Genomic DNA, 27,695 nt, shown 5'->3' with positions numbered 1-27,695 from the left:
ATTCTTTGGTTAGGGTTTTGGAGGTTTTCCACAGATTTGTTTACTGATGCATTGATGAAGATGCAGTGTTTTGTTTTGTTTCATTTTGTTTTGTTTTTAAATCTTATATTATTTTTTGGCATGTTTTCCCATGAAAGACATTGAGAATTATTTTCTACATATGAAATAAGAAAGAGAGCTTGAGTTATGGGTCTGAGACAGTCAAATGAATCCAAAAGTGTTAAATTCGTTTTAAATTCAATTAGTTGTAGATGTCTACTTCATTTAGGCTGTTTTGGTATACTCTCATGTGGGATTTGCTCTGCTTCTGCCCCTATTGGTATCTCTCCATGCTTATAAACACTGATAGTAACCTGCCCTATTTCAGAACCATATTTGTTCTTGACATAGATGCTGTATTTTCCTGTGTCTTCATTGCAGACTTTCTCAATGGTAATTGTGACGACTGTCCCCTTCACATCCATTTTGTAACGATCTTTAAAGACGATAGCCTTCTCATTTTTGAACCAAGTGATTTCTGGGTAGGGGTCTCCGGTCACGCAGCAAGTTAAACATAGGGTCTGTTGTAAAACACATAGTAGAGATAGATTGTGAAGGCATAAATGAGCAAGGAAGTTCTGTCAATGTGAAATGAAGTAAAAGAAAAAACAGCATCAATAAGAATCCATAAAGGTTGCTTATCTGTTCTGATCAGACTTAGAACTGATCCACTGTGTAGTATTCAATAAGTAGCGTAAATGCTTTTTTCTCAGGTCTTTGTTTTATAAAATTAGTGATGATTCTTAAAAGGTAGCTACTGTTTTAAAAGTGGATACCTCACAACCAGATTGAATTTCATTGTCTAGTTTGTGGCTCTGAACAAATAGTGGTCCTTGATTAAACTAAATTTCTCTCTTTTGCAGCTCCTGAGGACTACAAAGTTCTTAGATTAATAACTGAAGGTCAGTTTCACAGCCTAGGTAATAAAATGTCAGAATTGACAGTAGGCAGTTTAAACACTATGGAAATTCTTCTAGATTTTCAATTTCCAGAACTATCCATCTCCTCTTGATATACATCAGAGTCATCAGGATTAAAGTGACTGGATTCACCGGGCCTGACTCGTATTTGTGGTACTGGCATTTTACATCTTTCTTACACTATAAGGTAACACTTAAATAGGCATACAGTGAATTAGGAATTACTTTAGAGATTTGTTTTTTTGTCTGAGGACCAGTAAAGGTGATTTTGACTCAGAAGTGTAAGATGCAGGATATATGTTAGGAAAATTAGGTCCGGTGCTTAAACCATTTAGTCTAATCTTGAAAATGAAATAGGAAGGCAACAGAAAGGATCTGGCTATGAAACAGACCTAGGAAACAGTAACACCAGCAACCTATAAGAAAGAACTTTTGTGCCACAGAGAGCACATGTATGTGCAGACACACGTATGTGTTTGGAAGCACCATCAACAATGCTGGGGAGTGATACAAGCCCTGTGGAGAGTATCACCTCTCACCTTTGGCAACTGCAGTAGCTCAAAAAGGCACAGCTGTGACCAACCTGCTTGGGAATGTACTATAGGGGAAAAAAAGTAGTTCTCTCCCTGTCATCCATTCTTCTGTGTCTGTGCCAAGGCCAACTGTATGAACAGTTACTCAATATTACCTTATCCTCCATGATAGTGGCAACATCTGGCAGACCTTGAACAACTCTGGCACGACCTGGGAATGAACAAACATGACCCCTTAATTTTACCTGTCAGTGTAACACTTGGCTTTGTTTGGCAGAAGAAAACATACAATATTAATTTACTTACACTTTTCTGCTATGGCTGCTTCTCTGAAAGTGAAGAAGAGATACAGTTATAGCAGTTCTACTTATTAGATATGTGTTCTCAGTGCTTTTAAAAGGAAGATTATTCTCTAACAGCTATAGATAATTGCACTTTTGAAGTTTTTTTTAAAAAGGGATTCTTCATGCTTGAACTAGTTAATAGGAAAGGGTTTTCTTAGCCAATTTATAGAACTAGAAGAAAATTGGTAGTGAAAAGCAATTTCTTAATCTCAGTAAATCTCATAGGAACAATGGAGGTTCTCACATATCTGTTTAAAGCCTAATCTTCCGAATGATTCTAAGAGACGCTGCTGATAGTTTGATCCTCTCAGTAAAGGGTTTGGGGTGGCACTCCAGCAATCGAATCAGAAGGGCAGTCCGGAAAGCTGAAGTGCGCTGAACCAGCAGAAAAGGTAGAACACAGAAAGAGGTGTTGGAGGCTTCTTCTTTGGCCCCTTGGGCCTAAGAAGGCCCTTTGGGCCTCTGGTCTAAGGTCTGAAGGGGGATGGTCACTGCTGCCAGTGAGACAGGGGCTCTGTTTCATTCAGACAGACGCATAGCCTGACAGTTTGGTGCTTAAGCATTTGCAGTTAGTAAGCATGGGGGTTATTCTGGGATAAAGTTATATTTGTTAATGATCCTCTCCAACCTTTTCTCTCTCCTGCCCCTTAATCCATGCTAAGTGGCCACCACAGAATATGATACCCAAAATGGATTAGCTTAGCTGTGAAAGTACTTGGGCAGAAACTCACTTTAGCCTTCTGTGCTCAGCCAGGGCATCTTCAAAGGCTGAAAGAACAAAAGGGTTTTTTTAAGGAAAGGTGTTGTTTATTTCATTTAACTTGATAGATTTAATGTAATGCATTATTGTTGGAATTACAGATGTTTGTGCACATAACTACATGTAATTATCTGCATCATCTAAACAGTATATCTGCCTTAAGGAAATATGTGTCTGTTTACGTGTATCTGTTTATTTACTACGGAAATATATGGGGCCTGATGCTCCCTTTCCAAAGGGAAGTCCTGAGGAGATTGGGAGAGATCCTTATGCTATAGTAGCAAGGCTCCCGAAAAGCTTCAGTCCTTTCTGCTGCTCATTCCTCTCTTCTCCCCACATTTTCTTGGACAATTCTCTGCACTTCACTGTCCTCCTTAACAGTGTTTCATGGCATGCTATCACAGAACTGCAGCTCCATCTCAAATATGGGAGAGGAGTCACTGCCTATGATTTGAAGGAATCTTGGAAAGCAGCACACATATATCATTCCTATAACAGTATTGTTTAACTCAGCTCACCTTTTCCAGACAAGTCAGTCGATAGTTTATGAGAGTCTTTCCCATCAAATAACTCCAGGGTGTATTTTCCTTTATCTGCATCTGTTGGGTTCAGTATGTGAAGCCAGATCTGATTCACTGTACTCCCAGTTTTCAGTCTATCATGACTTTCTAGTCGTTTGTCCCTAGGTAAATAAATTGTATCATTTCAATAATATTTGAGCGGAACTGCATAAATTAGAACACTAGCTTTTTCTTTAGATCTGCTGATTAGAACAGGAGAATTGGAGTCAGAATTTCACTGCTAATTTCACTGACAGTTATATGCTCAGTCACTTTTGAAAATCTCACTAGGCACCTGTGTTCTTGCAGGCAGTTTGTCAAATCTCTGCAAGCTCTACAAAAGAGCACCTTGTTCTTATTTAGTAGAGTAGACAGAATTTAGACATTAAATATTTGTAATGGTTTARCCCTCGAGCATCATTAAAATTGGCCTCCTTGTATACATCTTTAGGAAATGTCTAATAAAATGGTGTTTCTCTATTTTACCAGGATGCTGTGAAACTAAATTAACTAGTATTTGGAAAGAATTATATAATATTTGGGAATATTTGTTACTCAAAGGGAGGTAAAGCAATCAGAAGCGTAACATAATAGAATCAAAGAACTTAAAACCTAAAAACTTCCTCTTCTGTCGTAACTGAGGTGGTTATAACTGAGCAGTCCCTCAAATGTATTGTTATTATTCTAGTAAAGATGACCACTTATAAATATTTGTGCAGTGGTAAGATAAAAATAACATGACTGCTTATTTTAGAAGTCTACATGTGTTTCAGGATGTGGAGAGAATTTCCAGCCCTTTCAGTTTTCAGCCCTGACTCAGCAAATCTCCCATTGCCTTTAAAAGCTGCAGGCTTAGGCTTGACATGCTTAATCTCAGTGATAAACAATCACAAGCAACAGCACACCAACAGCCTTGCAAGTATCTTTTGGGGACTTACTGGTGATACCAGGTTGTTTTCAAGTAGTCTGTGTAGTACTTCACATCAGTGTAGATTTTGATGCCTTCTTCAGTAGGCTGAATTTTCAGAGGTGTAGCAGAAAGAGCTAATAGTGTAATTAAAAGATTGAAATGGAGGAGKACAACCAAGGAAGTCTGTGTAATTTTGCATATTATGCAAACAAAATACCCAGCAACCTATTAATGTATCTGTCTGGAGAATGTGGCCAACTGAAAGCTAGATGGTATTCTATCTCTTGAAGGCCGCGGATCTTTTACCCAGCAGCCAGTAAAGAAATGTCAGCATCTGTTCTAGAGAGTGTTCAACACTAGCTCAGATGTTGCTGTTCTTAGCAGTCTCATTTTATAAACAAGACCACAGAGATTTAGATCTCTGCATTGATGCTGGAATATGAAACTACACCTGTGCCTGAGCAGAAATAACAGTGCAAAAAAAAGAATTAAACTAATGTTTCCTTTCTCTTTTGAGGTGAAAGTAATCTCTTTTTCACAACCTCCTGTAATCCTGACTTTCCTAATGCTTCTTTCTGTTCATACCYCGCTGTTTATTGACCACTCCCCTTGTCAGTTTGAGGGTGTTTCTACTGCCAGAGGAATATTTAATCAGTACTACTGTGCTTGAGAGATTAAGGATTGACCTCTTGATCCAAACCCAGGGTCACTTCCAGAGCTGTTGCTCTGATCATGACATTTCATTGTCCTCCCCTTCTATTACTACCGTATCAGCTGATGAGAAAAAAAGACATACCACTGATCCTACACAGCTCCTTGAGAAGGTCTTCAAAAGCTGCAAAGACATAAAGGTGGTTAAGTATTTATAATTACAGTATTTAGCAAATCATGTTTCAAATACCAACTTAATTTTATTACATTCAGAATGTATTATATATAGTAATTACTCATTGTCTTCCTGTTGGGAAGCTTACGGGTATGAAGTTCTTGCCAGTGCCTGATTTATTTTTAGATGCTGGACATTTTTTTGCTATGTTTAGATGCTCCTATCTTTCTTAACAYTCAGTGTGTGCAACAGAATGTCATTGAAAACAGATTTTTGTATCAGGTTTAAATGATAGGTTCCAGATGTCAGGGTAGTATTTAGTCTTTGAAAGTAGACTCTTTTGATTGCTTCTGAGTTGAAGTGACTGAAACATTCCTGAACTTTTAACTCCTGTGCTTGACAGAAATTGTGTTGTGGTCATAACTAATCTCGTTATACATAGTTATGATCTAGTATCTATATGCTGTAATAGATTGGGAAACTCTTTAAATCTGGTCAGTGATTTTTTGTGCAAATTTTAATTCCTATGGATGCATGTAGATACTATGGTAATTAAGTGTGGTAGAAAGTTAGGAAATCTGTTTCTAAATCCAAATTGAATGCCAGGCGGGGTGGGAATGTGTAATATTCTCTTACCTCCTTTTGTGAGATCAAGTTGGGTGTAGTCCTCTCCTCGGTTGTCTGAAACAAGTGCTTTGTATTGGCCCTCATCTGCTTTGGTTATCTGGCAAATATATACATATATWTAAAAAATACTAAAAAWACAAACAACCCCMCACACACAAACCAGAAATTTCACATATCATTAAAATAGGGCAGGATTTAAAGAAGGGGGCGAGCTGAGATTTTCTTCTTCCCTCCCATGAGTTTGGCTGGAGTGATCAGAAAGGAGGGCAAAAAAAGGCAATCGCCCTAGAACCTGCCTTGAAAGGTTAGAGAGGGCCCTGATTCATTACAAGATGGTACATTGTCATTTATGGGGGTCACTATCTCAACTTTTCCCCTCTGTCATCTTGCAGCACTGGGTGCCCTTAGTAGTGTGAGGTACTGGTACTGCTGGAACTCAGTAATGATGAATCCCACTGCTGTGTAAATTTTTCTCATATTGGTTTGCCAATGTGCTTGACTTCCAGCCAGCAATGTCCCTGCTGTTCCTCAGACTTATTTCAGTGGAGGCACACACCTTCACACATGTTTTTCTATTCATTTTAATAGGTGATCTGGCTATTTGAAAATAAGATGAAAAATCAAAACCAAACATGATTTAAATTAGCCTTGCAGAGATGGTAATAAAGTTCTAACTACACCATTAAGCTTTCTTATTTCACCTCTGTGCTCCCAGAGGAGAAGAGCTGCAGGTTTCGAAGACTACAAGCCACATTATATCAGCTTGTCTGGTCTTCTGTATGGGGTAGATCATAAAATTTCATTCAGTTACTTCTGTAGTGAGTTCAGTAAGTAACTTTTTTTTTTTTTGACTAAAGCTCATCTTCAGAATAGACAACCAATTTAATCTGAAAACCTGAAGAACCCTCACTTTCCTTTTTAACCACTTTCAGAATATGTTAAAATTTTAATAGCTACTCACTGTTAAAAATTATCTCATTTCTAATTCAGATCTATCTGGCTATAACTTTAATTGATTCCTGTTTTATGCTTTCTTTTGTGTTTGTTCAGTTTCTTTATTTAGTGGGCACTACCCAAAATGTACTTTGAATGTTAATAATAAGATCAACCCATAGTTTTTTGCGTGTTTAAGTGATATCACCAAAGCCTCTGAGTTGCTCTATAGTTTTCACCTTTTTAATCTGAAGAGTTCCTATCCCAGTTTGTTGGTCAAACGCACCGCCTGTTCGTGTTTTTTTGTTGAAGAACCATTGAAAGCTGGTGTCATTTTTCAGGTTTGTTGCCTGTTTGAAGTGAAGGTTTAGAAGTCAGAATACCAAGCACATTTTATTTCTATATGCTTACATGTCTTTCTAAGAAGGAACTTCACTTACATTGGAGGATTGCCACAGAGTCTGAGAAATTTCCTTCTCTATTAAAATTTCTGTCCGAGATATATTACCTCTTACCTTTCACTGGTTTGCAAATAGCCATTTGAAYGAACACTGTTCATGCTATCCCTTAAAATTCACATCTAAAATGTAATGATAAAGGGATGCAACTGCACACAGTATGAATTATATGGCTGTATGTACCTTGCAGGTAAGCAGTACTTCACAGTTCTCAGTCACCTTCCATTTCAAGTTTTCTATAAAATATGGACCTATAAAAGAAAATAAATGTCTCTTGCTATGTATTCCCAAAGGTCTTAAAAGTATTATGTATTGAAATGCCACCATCTAGTGGTGAATCCCAACAATGATCCCTCCGATAACTTTCTATCTAACTGAGTTTTGTGTACAGTAGCCACCACAGTTTTTGACATAGGATTATTATTGTCATTATGATTTCCTAAAGTAATAGATCTTATGTTTGTTGAGGGGTCTTACCGTAAAATGTTGTTAGTAATGCTGCCTAAGCATCCGTTATTTAATGAATGTACTTTTTTATTCCTATTAGAAGGCAAACTTGTCTTTCCAATTTTAATAYTTTTTTTCTCTGAAAGGACTGTTCAACAAACTTCCTTATTGGTTAGTATTGGATGGGAGGGGGAATGTAAAGGTTCTTTTTTATCATATTTGGAGAACCCTGTTTTCTACCAGGAAGGTGGGTGGGTCTTAACTACAGGGCATATATTCAGGCTGGACAATTTTCAGAATTCAAGAATGTTCTGCATTGCAGCACTGATTCAGAGGATATTTTGATTTTTAAGTCAGGAGATTATCTTAAAAGGAGGACTTATCCTAGTGCATTAATCAACTTAAATAAGGCAGTTAAAAAGGACAGTGAAGAAAATTGTTTAGAGCACTTAGCAAAACAGCTTTGCTCAGGTTTTGGTAAGTCATTAACCTTCAGGTTATCATACCCTGCTTTTTCTTCCATTCTCTCCATTTTGCTTGAGCCTCTTCTGCGACTTTATCAAAACCTGCAAGAACATCAGTGGTCAAAGTCAATAAAAATACATTATTTCTTAGCGTAACACGGTAGAGATTTCTGATCATGAAAGGTGTTATCATGATCAGTGATATGTGTTTATAAGACATCTCTGGTGCATCAGCTACCCCTGGTCCCTATTGAGAATCCTTGAACAAATTAGTATCCTCAATCTTTCATTGTACTTGTTGCTCAGTACCTAATATTTATTTTCATGATGTAAAATACATAGAAAAGTCTTTGAAGACCTCAGCATTATGCATTTAGGAAATGAAACAGAAGTTTTGGCTGTATAAAAATGCGGACTAGAAACCCTAATTTTAAAATGCTTCAAAGGTAGGAAACAGAGGAAGGCAGAGAGTGTAGAATTTACCTCACTTTTAGACAACTGTGTGCAACTTCTGTTTCATACATTTCCTTTGTTATCAGTGGAGAAAAATAGGCACTTTCAGAGCACAACTCCTCTAAAGTATTTTATATTCTGACCTTAGCATATGCTGAATCACTCTGTAAAGRTACCTGTTTCTCTCCACTGGCTGTAAAAAGAGGGAGGTAGACACTGACATTTGTATAGACACATTCCATTCAGATATATTGGAAGCTTCAGAAGGTCATTTGAAATCACCCAACTGTTTGCAAGAACTAAAAATGGAGATAGATACTGTTTGGGGAAGTGCATGAATGGGGATCTTTTTACTTTATATTTTTAATTAATCAAAAAACTCCTGTATACTAGCACATACAAAACCCCTGCATGTTCCATGTTTAGCTTTTCTTTGTTGCTTGGACTTCTTCATAAGTGCAGTTGACTGATTTCTTTATTATATTACATTACAGCTGCTAAATGCACTGAATTTTCAACCTGATAATGTTCTAAGGTACTTACGTGGTACATGCCATACAGTTTACTGCCAATACACAGAGTTTACCATAGAAGAATAATATCTAAAACATTTGGAAAAAAATACTGATCACTCCCATGACTGTTTTGCTCTAGCAGACACTGTTTTATCATCAAGGATCTTGTCTGTAAGATCAAGCTTTGATTTGTGTTAAAGAGAAATTCAGTTTCTTACATGATTCCTGGACTTTAATATATGTACTAATATAAAGATTTGATCCCCTCTTTCCTAATGCGCCACCCTAACTATGGGAAATACTTTGGGACCGTAAGTGCCTAGGAAACTTTCCACTGAGTGTGGCAGTCTTTATATTTGATCCTGAATTTCCACTTACGTTCATCCACAAGGTCTAGGGTGAATTGATTTTTAGCTTTTCCATCTTGTAGCTGGGCTGTGTACATCCCTTTATCATCATCACAGAAATTCTGGATTATAAGTTCTACAAGACCTTTTTCTCTGACAAAGTTTATTTTGTGTGTCTGTGTAAAACAAAATAAATATGATGAATTGAATAAGTTTTTTTTTTTTTTTTTTTTTTTTTTTTNAGGAAGTATTCTAAGGCCAGATCTGGCACAGCATCTTTTAGAACACTCACACGTCAAACAATCATTTTATATGTGTATCCTTATGTATTTCCCTCACCTTACAGGCGTAATGAAGCCAATACATACTGATATAATCAGTGCTCCCAGAGTTGCCTCCAAGTCAATTTTGTTAAAGAGTATTTTTTCCAATATAAATAAAAGTCTATTACATTTGTTTATGCATATAAGCAGAACTTATAGCAGAACTCTTCTCTGGGAGAAAGTTCCCATTAAAACCACATGATACAATAAATTCTTTTTCATTGTATGTTTTAGATGCTTCAACTTACCAGAATCTGTATGAGTTTTAGTATAATGGACACATTACACATAATTACTTATCTGTGGCATGTAATCACATATTTGGGACATGACGAGTAATACTGCCATCCTCTGACATCACGCAAGCATTGCTGAACCTTTTATACACACGCCCTGAAACCTGCCAAATGCTTAAACATAAATACTATCATTATGCTTTACCGGCTTGTTTGCTCTAAGCAAATATTATCATTGCAAAGAGCTTGAAAAATACTCTAAAATCATACATTACCATGTCAGTCCTCCAGTGTAGAAAAGACAGTTCTTACAATAAGTAAAGCCTTCTATATATTTGCTACACATTGCTTTAACAGAACAGGTAAGTAGTGGGCTTTCTTTAAGTGTTACCAGTGAAGTTTCTGCTGGCCAGAGGACTTATGGATATTATGCTGTCTTTAACAAATATCTTCTATGCTGCAATCATGCTAGGACTGAAGAAGTTGAGAATCAGACAGTTATGTTTGGCTTCCTGTTTAGTGGGAAACCAAGCCCTAGAGTCTTCCAAAAACAGCCATCAAAATGTCTGATGGGAGTTTGGAGCATGGAGGATGTAGCTTTTTGGTCTATATCCTTGTCAAGCAAAGGGAAAGTAAGTCACATAAATGCCAGTATTTGAAAAGTACATACCGGCGTACTTGTGAGCTCCTTCCCRTTGAAGATCAAATGTAGCTCTGCATTTGGTGACAGCTTTTCAACCTCTAGCCACAGCCGCACTTCTCCTTTCTCAAGAACATCAATGTTCCATCCAGATATTAGCTTGATCACTGGAAAACAAGGAGAAGGGGGCTGCAGGGGGATTCCTATGCAGATCACACAGCTGAAGTCATCCAGGATTGTGCCAGGGTTCCCCTTTCAGAGGGTATATATGGAAGTCACAAATGTAGTTGTTTCTCACTGGTTCTACTTACATGGATTCCTGATTTCGTGGCTACGTTTCAGTAACTTATCCAGATCTGAAATGCAAAGAATAACAATTCATTTAGATTAGTATAACTAGGCCAAAAGAAACTGATTGTATCAGTATGATTTAATACATCAATGGATCTTCATTTATGTCAAAAAGTTGATAATAAGTACAAAGCATTCCATAGCAAGAGGGACTCGAAGAGGTCRTGAAGATAATTCTTCACTATGTCTGAATAAAATGTTGGTGGTAACAAATCAACAAACGTGTTGCAATGAAATTTTAAATCACTGTGATATTGTATTATGTCTTAATTCTGAAACCTGAAGGAAAAATTACCTTTCAGGACCATGGAATCTTTTCTGTAAAAGAAACTGCCCTTGGACCTTCAAGAAATGGAAACATTTTTCTAAGGATACCACTATCATGACATAATGTCAATCACTTTCTATTCTTCTAGGTGGAGCTTTCCTTTAAACATTTAATATTATAAAATTATGGCACATCAGGTTTTTGTTCTTGTTAACTATTAGTTTTTACCTTCTTGTGTTAATATGCAGCTGGCAGAGATATCATCATCTACATCTGTGACCTCCACTGAATACACACCTAGATCCTTTTCTGATGGGTCTTTCAGGATAAGCTTAGATCTTAGGAAGAAAAATAAAGATAAATCATATTTTGCTCATAAGTGATGCTTTTTGTAAGAGAATACAATACACACTTGATGCATTTGGAACATCGAATGCAGCACTCATAGCCATTTACATGTGACACTGAGGAGCAGGGCCAAAACATTAGCCATATGATGGCTGAAGCTTCTCTTCTGTGACCAGAAGACTGCATTGACTCCCCTGTTTCAGGGGCACCAGAACTGAGAATCAGGGACAGAGAACTGCAAAACTTCTGTAGTTTATTTGTATTTTAGCTGAAGATTGAAAGCAGAGGGAAACATTTGGCTTGATGTTTTTCTCACTTTTTCATGGGTTCCTTATTGCACAGTCCACAGTTTCTCAGTATGAAATGTCTACTCACTTATTGCCTTTCTCTTCAGTTCGAACTCTGTCAGAATCTGGTGGTCCTTCATAGTCCTTTGACCAGATAAATTCAGAGGAATCATTCTTTTCAGGAGCTTCAAAAGCCATGTAAATGAAACCCTCCTCATCGACTCCAAGTTCGATTTCATTTATGCCTGTATGAGGGGAGAAAAAAATGGCACTCCTTAACAAAACAGGGCAGAGTTTAGTGTCTGGGTATCTGACTTAACCTTTTACTTTGTATATGGAGAAACACAATAATGATGAGTAAATGTAGATGCAGAGAAACAATTGTTTTCAAAAAAGCCAGAGTGTACAGTTGGAGTAAATACGTTTGGGCAGTTTGATTTGCTCATCTTTACTTTGACTGAAGCTTTTTCTTGCTGTGAAAGAAGTAACTAATATTTACTTAAATCAGCTTTTTACTGCAAACATCATAGTATTTACAGACTCCTCATGTCAGGATAGGTCTTAGACACTCTCTTTTGTACCATCACTGTGGATATTGTTATAAAGTATTTTTCTTCTAAAGCAGAGTCAAATTCACCTTTGGTGTAATTGCAGTGAAATGAGCTCACATGAACTCATGATAAATCTAAATTAATTTCATTCCATCTTGCTAACAAAGAGTGAAAAATAATCATTTCTCATCTTCTGCTACAAATGGTACATATATTCATATACATTAGCTACAAGGCAAGTTTTAACATCTGTTTCCCTCTCTTTTGTTTGTGCAGCCGCCATTCTCTTATACAAGCTTTTGTCGAAACAGAAGGAGGAGGGTTAACTGATCAGTATGGATCACAAATCAGGGTGTTGGACGTTTGCTAGAAAGGTAAGTTCTATCTTCTACTCCACATAGATTTACTTACTGATATTTTGCAGGTTACTTATATCCATTGAGTGTCTCAGCTTTCTATCTATATTTTGGGAAAGTAATACTGCCCTACCTAGCAGGGTTCTTATGGGGATAAATACTTTACAGATCGTGCAGTATTTATAATAATGGGGATCAAAGAAGTACTTTGGATGAACTCTTAATGAAAGCTAAAAGCTGTGCAACTGAGTTGATATTTTTTACTGGGAGATGTTCAGCACAGACAATCTAATCACTCTTCCTTTCATACCGGGTTTGGTTTTTACTACCACTGGATCTGAAGGGAGAGAGGGAGGACCAATTCCAGCCTTGTTCAGTGCTCTTACTCGGAAAATAAGTGATTTCCCTGTCTCCAGGTCTGAAACCTGCAGGAAACAATGACAGGAATTAACATAGGCTAAATGGGAAGCAACACTTGGATGCCGGATGCATATACAAACCTTCATATGGGTGCTCGCTATGGGCTGCTTACTTATTTGTTTCCATTCTTCTGACCCTTCTTCACACATGTCTACATAATACCCTGTAACTGGACCTGCTCCTGTGTACAATGGTGCTTCCCAGTGTAGCATCAGGGATGTGTCTCTTACTTCACTGAATTTCACATCGTAGGGAGGGCCTGTTCAACAAAGGGTAGGCTGTCAAACATTAACGTAAAAAATGCAACTGGTGCCCTCCATTTGAGTCTCAGATTAGAAGGCTGAGAGTTTTATGATAACRACTTAACAGCAGGTCCATAGTAATCCTTTCTATGGTAATTAAACAGCAGGCAAAAAGTATTCATCAAGTAATTTAATGTTGTTTCCTTTGGTGCAATATACCAAGATATTGAGATATTAGATCCAGATTCTTCATTTTCTGGAAATAAGGATATTATTAAAAATATATGGATGCTCTGTCTGTGAAATGTAGAAATAATACGTCTGGATCTGAACTTCTCTGGAAATGTCTGGAATGCATTTGTATGCTTGTAACCAACCCACCATAACACCATTAACTCTATAGTTTTCAGAAGTCCCTCAGGTTCATAGAAGAATAAGGAGATTAACTAACATACCTGGCAATATTTTTTGGCTATTGTTTTTACATCAGACATACCTGGTTCTGGCATTGTCCATTCCTCACATTTGAACAAGTCACTAGGTTCAGATACTTTCCCAACACCAGCCATATTCATTGCACGAGCTCGGAATTCATACAGGTGTCCTTCCTCAAGGTTGCTCACCTTTGAGTTCAGAAGTGCAAACAGATTATTAGTACAACCTTGCTTGGCAGAACAGTTTTGCAATTACAGTCATCAAGATACAGTCTTACGATGTTAAGAAGAGAGTTCTAGAAGAGCTGAAAGGGGAAAAACAGCTCATTCCTTTTTATTGCTGAATCCCACTATGCCTAAAGAAGAATACTATTATATCTGAATTTAATACCTTGTAAACTCGTTGAGGAATTGGCTGAATATTGACTTCATGCCAGTCTAGTTCAGATGCATCATGCTGATCTAGGAAGTAACCCAGAATCTTTGTTCCTCCTTTGCGCTTTGGGGGTTTCCAGCAAATGGTCATGTCAGTCTTCCCACAGTTTAGAAGAACAAACCCATATGGTGCAGATGGACAAGCTGCACAGCAAAGCAAGAGAGAAAACAGGATATTGTTCAATATAGGTTTGAGATCTAGGGATCAGGAAAAGAGATGTAGGTATTGGTTGAACGGAACTGAGAAAATTTCTGTGTTCATATCAGACACGATTTTATTTGCGTTAAGGCCCCTTAATACCACTTTTGCAGTGTAGAAATATTCTCAGCTGATCAGATTCTTAAGCAGATTTCACAAGAAAAGTCATGGACAGGTCTCAGAGCTTTTTTGGCATGTTGCTTTATGGTTTGTCTGATAGAAGAGGTGAAAGCAGTGGGTTGATATAATGGAGAATAGCAAAGGCTGGATATTGACTAATGTATTTGGTAGTTTTTTCATAATTGTGTGTAATTGCTGGTGGGCTTTGCGCTAGAGAAAATCACAATGCTGATTTTAAGATACCAGGATAATACTGCACTTAAAATGGTCCCTTGTCCTAGTGCCAAAGGACTACTGGAGGTGTAACACACTGCTAATTCAAAATGCTRGTATCTGCTGTTGACAAGTATAATGGATGACAGAAACTGCGGGGTACAGGCAAATCAGTTCCCTTTTGCATTGCTTAGCTGCTCAACGCTCTTACCACTACATCTAATAATAACTATGCATGATAGATAGGTTTTTGAGGGATATTTTGTGTGTATAGGTGAGCATGTTTTACTTACCGATAGCAGGCCTTACAACGATAGGATCTGTTTCTGGTGAGCTTTCGCTCAGTCCTGCCTCACTGACTGATTTCACGCAAAAAACATACTCTTTTCCAGGCTGCAGCCCAGGAACAGTAAATCTAGGAGAGAAAATCAGTAGGTTTACACTTGACTGTTCAAAGTGCARGCAATCGGTCTTTTGAACAGGCAGCATATAAATTTTAATAAGGTATTGCTATTTACATTATTTGCCATTCCAGATTAAAGTGCATCATATCACAGAAAATGGTAAATCAGTCAGGAAGTGTAAATCAGATGCTGAAAAGTTTCACACTGCTGGCTGGCACTACCAGTAGAAAAAATGTGATTTTTTAATGGACTTTTTCTAGTTGGCATTGGACCCTACAGCTAGAGAGCTTTTCTAAATCCTGTTTGGGAATGATGCCAATTTACTCTRCTAGAAAATGAGCAAAAAAATGGATGTAGTTCTACTAATCCCAAAAGATACATCTACTGCAGATTGACAGTATATGAAAATATACACGGACATGGCTATCAGTCTAGCTTTGGATATGAAAATGAGTCGGAGTATTTGAACAATAGTTCAGTCTAAAAGTAGGATGTGGTGTTTTCGTGTGTGCATGCCTGTGTGTGTGCAGAGAAGGAAGTTCTTCTTTTAGCTGAAATATGACTCCAGCCATTAGCAGAGGAATCCATATTGGCACCCTGTGTTCTGCCAAAGGAGCATAATAGCTGAACTCACTTGTTACATGTCACTGGCTTATTATTGACAGTTTGCCATTCATCTGTTCCACTCTCCCGATAATATATGTAGTAGCCAAGAGGCTCCAGACCATCTTTTAACTTATCCCACTGCAAAACAACAGATGTCTTGGTGTCTCTGAAAGCTAAAACCTGAGATGGAGGCGGTAGAGTAGCTAAAAAAGAAAAAATACAGAGAAGATATGATATTTTCTATTTATAAACTCAGACTGTTTTTCATAATTGAGTTGTTTGATTTATTCACCTTTTCCAGAGCATCGTTTTCTAATTAGAGAAAAATGCCACGGACATTGTTCCAGTCTACAGCTTATGTGTATATGTGTTTGGGTTTGTCATACACCATACACCTTGCCCTTACAGCCCATTGATTTCAGCAGTTACATCTGCTTATGCTTCTCTAAATCTACAGAGAAAAGAACAGTTTGAATGAGCACTGAGCAGCCGTTATGTGGGATAAAGTGAAAAAAAAAAGGAACTAGTGCTCATCATTCTGCATACTGAAAACAAGAGCATGAATCTTTGTATCTCTTACTGTAGTCAGCTCAGCCATGAGAAGAAAACAACAGCAAAGACTGCTGTTTTGTCTGATGCCCCAAGAAATGGGCTCCTTCGGCAGTCTTCACTATATCATTCCTGCAGAGACCTACACTGGTCTGTGTAACCTCTCTCTTACACCCTACTGGAAGCATATAAACACATGCTTCAACAATTTCTTATTTTATTAAATGTAATTCCCCTATCATTGCTTGGATAGATTTACACTGTGCACTGACCAACTGCAAAGTAATTAAGCAAGGATTTAAGGCTTTAAGATATTTCCTTATATCAAAGTAACTGCTGTGTAATAATACACCATAAAGTTTAAAGGAAAGGGAGGAAAAGCCCACATGTTCATTTGATAGTATGTATCCTTTTCCATATCCATTAGTGTAGTGCATATTAATTAAATTGTTACCCAATTTTGCTCCAGCAGTTATGGGCTCACTCGGCAGGGATGGCTCACTGATTCCATACTTGTTAACAGATCTCACRCGGAAACAATATGATTTTCCTTTAACAAGATCAAAGAGTGCAAATCTTGGGGAATTAACTGGCATATCCAGATTAACCATTTGCCAGGAGTTGCTGCCTGCGATTGACTGTAAAGAAAAAGGAGATGATTTATAACTCATGAAAGCTTAAAACCCTTCTGAGCAATAACAAAGTTATTTTTTTATAGGAAAGTAGCTTTTAAAAAAGAAAAGACTTAAATTGTATATTTATTATTGTAATACTCAAACTTTTCCATGGCAACAGAAGCCACCTTTGCAACAGAAATGGTACAGMAGGTGGGAAATGAATATGTATGAAAGGAGGTTGGTAGAAGGTACTTATTAACCAACAAAAGGATTAGAGGTGAACAGGAAAGTGAACCACGGGGCAATGTTTCCCAGCTCTTTCACGCTTACTGGCCCATTCGGCAGGAACAGTCTTCCTGTTAAAGCTCTGCAGCCGTTCTGTGGTATAAGACTCATTTGCTTATTTTTGTTAGTCACGGCAACTTAGGTTGATGTCAGAGCTGGGATTTTAGCTTTAGTAAACTGCAGAGCTGGAGACAGGCTGAACAGGCCGCTTTTAAGGCTGTAATTCTCCAGTCACCCACACGAATAGTGTTGGAGAAACAGTAGAAATTTCCCCACAGAGTGTCCTCTCAAGGTGTCTCGCTCCAGGAAAGGGACTGAACACATTTTCAGGGGAGAAGGGTGGTTCAGCTTCTTTGCTTCCCTTCTGCTTTCTGCCAGAGCTATCAGGAGGAAACATGATTATATAGGCCTTTTTATTATGAGAGGAAATCTGTCTCTTAGGAGTGGTGACAACTCATTCCCACAGGCTACACTAAAGAGCCACTAGCAATTAATTACATTCAGTAAATACAGACCTGTGCGGTAGGCCATCAGAGAAATAAATGGTTCTGTTTCAGGAACAGCAACTATTGTCCATCTGTGTGGTATTATTTTCTTACCTTTTCCACATAATAATTCAGTGGCTCTCTACCTCTTGGATCTGGTTCGTCCCAAGCCAAGGCCACGTAGTCTTCTCTGACCTCACTTGCATGGACGTTGGTGGGTGGCAAGGGAATTTTAATATGCCCTATGGGAAGTCAGAATATTATATTTCTTTCGTTATAATGTAGCCCAAAAAATATTTTAAAACAGATTGTTTTCCTATTGTAAAGTAAGATTTTTCAGTATAATGGAGAGGACATGAACCCTTTGAGGATGTCCCAAACRAGGAGAACAGGGTTATTACAAGAGGCTGTGCTGTTTAGGATAAATCCTAAGCCTTGTGCACCATTACCACCATGTGTCACCAGAACAAGAAATTTTTTGTTTTTAAAAGCAACTTAAAAATCTGAATTCCATTGATGTAATGAGACTAAGGGTACTAACTCCATAGCTCACATTTGAAAATGAGGTTTAACACTTCTGAAAATTTCATGTATTTTCCTTCCTCTGCTTTTACATAAATACCATGCTACACCAGGCTTAGTCTAGTGGTATCAATCTAACAGTATTGGCTGGCTCCATTATATTTTGGAATGCCTCTGCTTTTTTGAGGTGTAGGGGTGTGTCYTCCTGAGTGTATTTTTTCTAGAGTCATGCTATTACAGATCTCATGGTTCTAGAACAATCATTTCTTTCTGAAAGAAGGGTTCAATATAAATTTGAAATTACCTTCCAAGTCATCCTTGAAAATTTCTATTGTCTTGCCATCATCATACGGAATAACTGTAATGTAGAACAGGACAATGTTATGCTCTAAGAGAAGATACTTAGGGCGTGTAAAAAAAGAGAGAAACCAGAACTGTGTTATTTCATTATACCCATAATGATGTAGCTTTCAAGTACACTAAAATGAAATGTCATAGCTCTAGTATTTTGATCTTCTCCCTTTCAGAATAGTACTAGATGGGTTCAGCAAAGGTACTGTGTGGCAATACGTAGCAACAATATTTGTGAGAGTAAGGAGAGTCTAGACAAACTGTGGTCAGCTCTACCTGCAGCCTCATAGGGTACTTAATGGGGATGTTTTCCAGTTTCTAGTACGTACTTGTCACTCTTTTGTTCTTGTTGGGGTCATATGTTGTAACTGGATCACTGCTTTTTGAAGGAAGACTGATGCCCTCTTTATTGACAGCCTTTACTCGGAACTGGTATGTCTGTCCTTCAACAAGGTTCAGAACAGGGAATCTGCAGGTTTTCACAGGTTTGTCGTTACATGGCACCCAATCCTCTGAACCTGCATCACATCTGAAATGAAATACAGCCCATGCTGTTTCTTCATATTTTTTCTGCAACATAATTATGAGACTTTTTGCTCTAAGATGATCAACATACAGACCTTTCAACATAATATCCCAAGATTGGACTTCCTCCATTATCACTGGGTGCTACCCAAGAAAGAATCAAGCAATCTTTATTTATATCATGGCATTTCACATTGAGTGGGGATCCTGGTGCACCAGCTGTTTCTGCTGCAGCATCTATATAAATACCAAGCCACAGTGGTTAAGATTTTTTCTTCTCTGTACTAAACTTTTCACTCAGACGGTAATTTAAATTTAAGTGTGTGATACATTAGTGTCCCAGTAATAGAAGTCACRTTTTCTAGTACCTAAGTCATAGATGAAATTAGGATTTGGAAATTCTGTTAATTTTGCCCATGCACAAAATTGGGAGACTTTTTCTTCTGAATGAGGTTGTGAATTCCTTTATGCCATGGGATCAGGAAAGGAGCTTTTGTTCTAATTGGGAGAGAATTCTGTTTGTACCTCTAACAAACACATAGGTAGTCTGTTCTTTGTATCCATCCAGTGTGGGAACACGAATAGTGTAGAATCCCTCATCTTCTTTGTAAGCGCATGACACTGTCAGAGAAGCCTCCTGGTCTTGATACTTTATTTTCCGGCATTCAGAACTCTGCAGCAACTCACCTGTGAAATATGAAGAGGGATAAAGGAACTCCATCTGAACTGGTCAGGAGTGGCATATTTCCAGATGCAAATAAAATGCAGAGCAAGATAAGAGATCTGTAAGACACTCCTGATACTATTACTCTGTTGTAGTCATGGTCTCTAATCCTGTTTTGCTGCTGTCCCACTGTGTTCTGTTTGTGCACAAATAAAGAGCAAAAAATATGGTCCCTGAAGAGCTTGCAAGCCAAGCAAAAAAGCGTAGCAAAATATGACTTGAGWCAGATTAGTGAGTAAAAGGTACTCAGCTTCAGAGGAGCTCTTCCCACCAGGTAACTGGATGCTCTGACATCTGCCATGTATTTTACCATCTCTACCAGAGGATACAATACCACTCAGTGTGCAGGATCTTTTGCCTGAGTGGCTCTCCAAATYGGAAAGCTGGATGGCACATACTGTGCATTTTGTATATATTTAATCAATTCTGGGAGAACTCAGAAATACAAACTAGCCAAATTCTCTAAATCACAAAAATTCAGTGGGTTCTGCTATTTTCACAGCTGATTCTGGCAGAAGGATTGGAATGGCGAGAACAGACTTACTGTGTCACTTCTGCTTGCCCAAACTTAATAGCACAGAAATAGCTTAGCCCTTTGGCTAAGTTTGACATCCTTATTGGCAGCAAAAGAGTCGAGGATATCCAGAAAGCTTTTTACTAGAGTGCCACTGGCCTTTCAGTGACAGAACAACGGAGACTTTGAGCTTTCAATGTATGGAACTAAGGCTCTTAAACTCTTCTTACAAACATAAATAAGTCACTACCTCCAAAACATTTTAGTGTTATCATTCTTTTACAAATAGGAAAAGTACAAATTAAATAATAACATAGCTTGTAGCTCAAGAAGACYTGAGAGCAACTCAAGAATCTGAATTCCAGTTCTCTTCTGCAAGCATTATGTTATGAGATCAAACAATATATTCATGTATGTATATAAATTTAGCTGTTGCATACAAACCATCTCTAAACCAGCTAATGTCTTGTTGGTGTTCAAGTAGATCGGAGGAGAAGTAACAGGAAAGGGTGAAAGGTTCCTTTTCCCTTGAAAATAAGGGTTTCAGTGAAAAGGCAAAATCTGCTTCTCTGGCAATAAGAGATCCTGTGAAATAAGAACAAAATACAGCATGATAAAAGAGACTTCCCAGAGCCTTCTTCCTATGATGATARTGATTATGATGTATTTAGAGTGGTACCTGAGCCTTGCACTTTTCCTATGAAGTCAGGCTGATAGGAAAAGCTATAGCTCAGAGAAAAAGAATCAGATCGCTTCAGGCTATAAAATCAAAGAAATAATAATAGTCATTTACTCACTTCTGTATATTTCTGAATCAAATCCTGACCCCTTTTCATAATATTCTGTAAGATAAGAAGAAAATACATTCAGCAAATCTTGTAAGAATGTTTATCTTTCCCCCAAAACATAGTATGATGCTCAGTAAAATATTTTGTTCCCTGAAACAAGCACTTAATCTGAACCTTTAAAGCCTCACTGTGGGGTAAAATATTATTCCATTTAACAGCTTCACAAACATCAAGGATGTATCTACATAGGAAATTGCTGATATGACTATACTAGTATATCTGTACTGCTTTAAGTGCTGGTGTGCACTCAGTTATTCACAACTCACATTTTTTTTTCAATTTGGCTTATATCATTACAAGCTACGCTAGAAGAGGCCACTGTTACACTGAGTAAGAGCAGGGTAGCTACTCAATGGCACAAACAGCACAGGAATGGAAAGCAAAAAATGTCAGAGTCATATACATTACTGAAAACAGAATATGGCCAAACTACTGTATTTAAACAGCCTCCCCTTACAGAAGATAGTATGGGATTCTTGAAGACTGCTGTTGACTTGGACTTCAAGATTTAGCTAAAAGAAAGTGCATCCAGAACTAAAGACTGCTCTGAGATACTGAGGTCATTCCTGAATGTGAGGGACGAGTGTCTCTGTCAAATCGTTTATTACAACAGCCGTGGGTTCTTTGGAGGCATCACACGTGGATGCTGACCCACTTAACCTTTTCTAGCTTGTGAGAACTGCTGGGATCACAGCACAAAATGAAGCAATTTGGACCTGGAATCTAAGAACAGTTGCATTTAAACAGGATGAGATCGAGATGCTTTCCTTTCCTATCTTTATAAACCCAAAGAAGTGCACGTAAAATAACACCATTAATGTTTTTCAATGAATGAAGCCTGACAATAGCAGTACTCGTAAGCAAAACGTGAGGAATGAGTGTTAATGGTTGAAGAGGTAAGTCATGGAAAGCACAGGAAGGAAACCACAGCCTCAGCCCAGGTCTTGTGAGCCCTGCAGTGATGTCTTTAGGAAGAATGAAATTTTGCTGTAGGGGATTACCAAGCCTGAGACCCTCCCCTGGCATCAAGGGCATTCCAGACAGTGTGGGGCCCGAGAAGAGATGCCATCAGCTTGCCTGGGGGATGAGGAATGTTTCCAGTGGAGGCAGGATTAAGGCTTTGGTATAGTCTCTATTTTCAGAATGTTAAATACAAATAGCAAAAGGAAGAGTCATGTTACTAGGATGGCATTAGACAGGGTCAAGGGAGAAGGAAAGTGCGGGCCTCTCAGCAGCAAGCACAAGGAAGATTGTTAGCAGGCTGTTTGAAATGCTGATCAGGCCTGATGAAGTACARTTTCATCAGGCACTTAGAGATCAAGAGAGCAGTCCCATCCAAGGAGGTTTTCTGTGACAGACCACAGCATTTCAGATCATGGTTGTATCATCGTGCCAGCGCTGATCCTAATGAGATTGACAGGGAAATGGGGAGAAGGACTGTGCAACTGTTGTCATGGATCTTTTCAGACAGCTACTTCTGCTGCATGGCAAAGGCCCAGCTCTTACAGAGTGGCATTGTATACCAGGTGACTTTTGAGGGTTAGGGAAAGGTGAATTTAGGGATCTGGGAATGTTTGCAAGTGATGATTTTCTGGTCTGTTATTAGTGTGCCTTTAGAATTGGTAAGTGTATGCTACATATTTGCATGTGTATGTGTGTATTGGAAATATTCAGCAGTATTGGAAAGATCAGTGATGAAACTATGATCCCATGAGACTGGTATTCTATTTAATATTGCACTGAGAGATTCCCTTGGAAGCACATTACTTGTTAATCAATTTTTTGCCTATCTTTAGAAATGCACCAGACTCTTTTCATCCCATCCTGTATAGAACTGAATGACTATTTCATATCAGTCCAGAAGAAATAAGTATCTAAATTTAGTACAACTTCAGCACAGTGGAAGGACAGCTGTGTCTGTTTGGAATCTAAAAGATTTTGCTTGAGTCCAGAAGTGGCTGAGAAATAGAAATGAGCCATTATATATATCAGTTGGTGATAGCTGAATATTATTTTATGCAGTTGTGCTTAAACCCCCTCAGTAATGAATAAGAGAGAAATTCTCCCCTCATATGTAGGGGACTTACTTACTTCTCTCTTTGTTTTCCAAAGTGCTTGTATGTTCTTGTGATATAATTTATGGCATTGAAAATATGTTGAAAAATCTAAATTTGAAAATCTAAAACAAAACATTTTCTACTTACTCCTGACAAGCACTGTAGCAAATGAATAAGCCTCRCCATACTGATTCTTAACTTCAACACTATATTCAGCAGAATCTTCCATGGAGCATCTGGAAAAAAATATTTTCCTTCATTTTTAGGTTTTTGGTTTTGTTCATATTTTAGAGATAACTTAGGGCAGGATATATTCCAATGGGATTCTCTCTAATCCCAAAATTTAAAGCAGTTACTTCCTTTTAATCAAGAAGCTGTTTTTCCTTTTGAGTGCAAAGATTTCTTATAATTAGTGGTCATTTTCYTTCTTGATATAAAAAAGCAAAATATTTCAAGTAATGAGCAAGCAAAAGCCCTGTGGAACACTTGGTTTCACTAAAGATAGGCATTTGTACTTATTCCATGTTTAGCACATAGGGCTTTAGTCCTAATTTCATTCTGATTGCATCAATCCATCTCAGCTGGGATGGTTCTGGCAGGTCCGCTCATAAAGTGCTCTTRATGTGTATGACATTGCCCTGAAGGACAAAACTTTTGCCGTGCCTAACAAAGGAGGAAAGATTAATAACGCTGTAAGATTTTGTACTTACCTCCAGTTATTTGGGTTTAAATACACACATGAATTACTGTTGAGATTTCTTCCTAATAGCAAAGATTTWSCTCAAACACAACATRCTAAAGTCAAACAAGATCAGCCTCCAGAATAATTATCTTTTTTTGTTTAGCATATGCAAACTGGGCTTTTCAGGAAAGCAGGCCTTATTCCAGTAAAACCCCCCCAGCTAGCTGAGAGACAAGAGTGCATGCATTACCTGCTGATGTGCAGGGTGAGCATACCAAACTTGTTTTTTATCCGGTATTTCCCTGCTGGGGCTAGGCGAGGATCAATACGGACTCCATTTCTGTACCTAATTGAACACAAAAGTGACATGCTGCTTAACAGGGATGAAGAAACTGGTAAAATTAACACCTTATTTTAAAATTAACAGTGTCAAGCACAACAGGGGCGCAACAGAACAGAGGAGTAGACAACAGTTCCCYTTTTCCGGCTCTCATCCCACATCAAGCTGGAACAGCCTTGCAGCTAACCTACRTCCCATCCCATAGCGCCGCTTGTGCTCCTTCGCCAGTGCGGCCCCGCGCTGCCGGGGGCTGCCTGCGGCTGCTTTGCGTTGGCTTGGTGCTTCCTCCTCAGTTTATGCTCCCTGCTTTGCAGGCTGTGTAAGGAAGTTTGAGCAGATGTCTCCTGCTTCCTTGTGTTCGCTGGGGATCTGTGGGAGGTTCATACTCTCTTTGTGCTTTGAATAATTCAAAGGGGTTGTTCTGAGAGGAGACAGGACATCAGGAGCTCTGACAGTAGAGGAGTTAGCTGCCTACAAAGTCATTAGTAATCCAAATGTTTGCATACTTCAGACTTTCTATGAGAGGAATGGTCAGTGACTTTAACAAACAGATCAAAGTACACTTTGCAAATTGCTTTTGAGGTGATCTTTGATTTATTTCTGTCCCTTCATTGTTAACGGTAAATGTTGTGGTCAGGCCCAGTATATAGCACTTTTTCTTTTATTTATTTGTAAATAAGCAAATCTGAGTAAATAGAAGAGTTGCTTTGTATTTTACAAATTGTAGGATCTATGGCAATGTAATGTCAAAACTTTTATGGTATCCTGGTTGGTAGTTAAGCTTTGATGGTGTGTATGTGTACAAAGTTTTAGCACTGACAAGAGATTCTGGTTTAAATCCTCAGTTTGCCTGATGAAATACAATACCAAGGKAAGCAGAGAAATCAATCTTTCTGTGCCAATTTATCAACATAAATGTCAGTCCTGTTCCAAAAGATGCCCCTTAGGACTGTCCACTGTCTCCAGGGTCCACTGAATACTTAGCCTCCTCACTGAATCTAACAGTGGAACTGAAGAAGTGGCCTAGAATTGAAAGTGTTTTCTATGAATTCTTAAGCTCTCCCTTCCTTCTTTCAAACAGGACACAGATATTACTCCTCTGGTTGCTTCCTGAAATGTGTGCATGCTCTGTTAGCCACATGAACAGCGTCAGTCACCACCACTGACTGACATACCAAGTAACCTGTGGTGGTGGGGAAGCCAGGACTGTACATGTCAGCTTCACTTCCATCCTCTCCCAGACTGCATGTACTCTGAGTGGGATCCAGAACATAGGTGGTCTCCCTGAACGCAGCTCAATGTATTCCTTCTCCATATGTGCCTTTTCTACGGCCTAGAACAAGGACAGAATGAATAAAGGCAATGGAAAGGGATTATATTCTAGTTATACAAATTTGTTTACAAAAGGGACATGTGTGATGATGCTTCAGTAGCAGCAGTAGAAGGTCTTGTTCTTATTTCTCATGGTTTTGAGGTTGTCCTAAAACCTGATCAAGTTTAGTRTCTTCTCCAAAATGCTAGTTAGTGTTAGCAGTTATAATCCTGTGGGCATTTCTGCTACCCATAAAAATGTCTTATTTCTTTCTACATCTGACCTTCCTCCGAAGGGCCTTCCGATCAGCTCTCACACGCAGCAGTCTGCAGTTCCTAATAACTTCTTTTTCCAACTTTTCCATGTCATTCCCAAAGCGAACTCTCTTTTGTCCCCTCTGCTCTAGCTCTAGGATGGTGGCTTCTCTTTTTAGCTTGTAGTTGCTGCAATAGAGAATGTTAAAAAGCCAACAAAAGTTAGGAAAGTGGTTTTGTTTGTTTGTTTTTGTTTCATAGCGCATGCATTTGGTTACATCTAAAAAATCACTAAGGGCAGAAACATCAAATCACGTGCAGTAGGGGGTATGATGACAGGCAGTCATGCAGCCTAGAAACCAAGCAGTATTACCATGAAAGATTCTCCTACTGTGGCACAAGGAGGGGATCCGCTATGTGGACACTTTTAATCCTGGATGGGGAACTGGGAGGGATTAAAGGGAGAAGGGATGATGCTGACTACTTAAGTTGTTCAGCCATCACAGGAGGATGTCAGCAGGGTCATTGCCAAGATTTTCTAGSGGAGAGGGGGAGTTCCATCTGTCACCATTAATTTATTAATCTGGCTCTATACTTTCCATTTATCCCTGTGAAACTTAGTTTCTTTCAAGCTCTTGCTCCCTTAGCAGGGAGATGTTGCTTATCRTCAGAGCTACCAAGAAAATATAATACAGTTTTCTGTATTTTAGTTGAGAACTGATGTTTTTCTTTTCAAAGGAAGAACCTCTTGGTTGAACTTGGTCTTTTTGCTTCCAAGAAGATGAGCTGGAACCTGTGACATTTATATGCAAAGGTGATAGTATATACTATATTTGTATTTGAGTTGTAGTGATTTCTGACTTACGGTAGTGTTTCGGAGGTCAAGGCAAGGGCAGCTGCTATGGATAATTCTGAAAGGGTGAAAGTCTCTTCTTCCTCACTTCCAGAGGCAGAYACACATGAAAGAATCCAGACAAAGTTGAATAATTTCATAAATTAAAAATTCAACAGATCTATGAATGTCCAGTACCAAGTGTAATGCTTCAGAAGGTCCTCTCTGGACCTGATTTACCTGGCCTGTCCCTAACTCTGTGCTTTACCTGGTTTTGAACTTTTTCTTTCTGGTTGTAGAGGTCATTTGCAAGCTCTGTTGCCTCTCTTCCTTTTGCTCCTCCTCTCTGTAGTGGAAGAAGGTTCGGGTTCCCATGTTGGGAGGTCAGAACAGAACTTTCTTGCTGGAATAGAATAAAAAATAATGTGGCTTTCAAATAAGACTTGCTAACAGGAATTTTTTAAGTTACAATTAAGTCCTCACTTTGTTCGGACATTCAACCATGACTGAAAGCTTATATAATACTACCTTTTGGCATTCAAACTGTGAAGAGGTTTGTTTTGTGATGCTTCAGTAAAAAATGGAATCAGATGAAGTCTTTAAAGGCAGCTGAAGCCATAACAGAACAAAAAGTAGGCTACATTTTGTGGGAAGACTGTTTTCCTAGGACTGATCTTATGCTCAATAAATCCAATGGATATCTTTCCAGGGAGTTTCATTAGATCAGACCCCCAATAAAGCATTCAGGCAAATGAGGAGCATCACAAAACAGGAGATCAAAGTAACATGGAAGATTAGGGACAAAATAAGATATGGAACATCAGATAATGATATATGCAGAACAATCATAGAAAATAAGCAGATGTTTAGAGTGGAAACTGTACAGGCTGACCSACAAACTTTTAAAAGCCAGATGTTCTTTTATTAGTATTCTGAAGACCTCAGTTTTCTTTGTAATAGRTTTACTAGCTGTTGCCCTAGAACAGCAGTTAGTTGGGCCTGCAGGGGTGTGGTAATAAGAGAGGGTGAACAGAAGACAAGAGATGAGCAAAGTCAGTTGGCTGATTTAGAAGTCATCACCCTGTACAGTGACACAGAAGAATCTGGTGGTGCTCCTAGAATCACATAAAGCAAAAAGAAATAGCAGTGTTGGGTTCTATTAATTCCCACATCAGGAAGCTTTTCACATTTTTTCCCTTTAAAAARGGGAAAGGCTAATAATAAAAGTG

The 27,695-nt window shown here is 38.4% G+C and overlaps 1 protein-coding gene across 1 annotated transcript; it reads right to left on the bottom strand.

The window, feature by feature from the left end:
• Window positions 1-20: 20 nt before the first annotated feature.
• On the bottom strand, window positions 21-26,841 carry MYOM3 (myomesin 3). Its single transcript, XM_085305042.1, has 36 exons — window positions 26,735-26,841; window positions 26,500-26,574; window positions 25,664-25,823; window positions 25,244-25,401; window positions 23,979-24,074; window positions 23,194-23,282; window positions 20,939-20,983; window positions 20,586-20,726; window positions 19,429-19,590; window positions 18,999-19,140; window positions 18,708-18,907; window positions 18,332-18,385; window positions 17,620-17,747; window positions 16,573-16,756; window positions 15,598-15,772; window positions 14,853-14,974; window positions 13,984-14,171; window positions 13,655-13,781; window positions 12,997-13,175; window positions 12,807-12,921; window positions 11,678-11,834; window positions 11,183-11,292; window positions 10,647-10,691; window positions 10,366-10,502; window positions 9,168-9,312; window positions 7,864-7,923; window positions 7,094-7,161; window positions 6,692-6,802; window positions 5,529-5,616; window positions 4,863-4,901; window positions 4,095-4,200; window positions 3,115-3,278; window positions 2,568-2,604; window positions 1,799-1,821; window positions 1,648-1,703; window positions 21-560 (listed from the first exon to the last, which is right to left on the bottom strand). The coding sequence occupies exons 1-36, from the start codon at window positions 26,839-26,841 to the stop codon at window positions 261-263; spliced, it is 4,293 nt and encodes a 1,430-aa protein (XP_085161168.1). The 3' UTR covers window positions 21-260.
• Window positions 26,842-27,695: the final 854 nt, after the last annotated feature.

Source organism: Rhea americana, unplaced genomic scaffold (assembly GCF_003343005.1).
Source record: "Rhea americana isolate MKP2758 unplaced genomic scaffold, rheAme1 scaffold_215, whole genome shotgun sequence".
Lineage (NCBI taxonomy): Eukaryota > Metazoa > Chordata > Aves > Rheiformes > Rheidae > Rhea > Rhea americana.
This window is presented reverse-complemented; position numbering and strand designations above follow the sequence as displayed.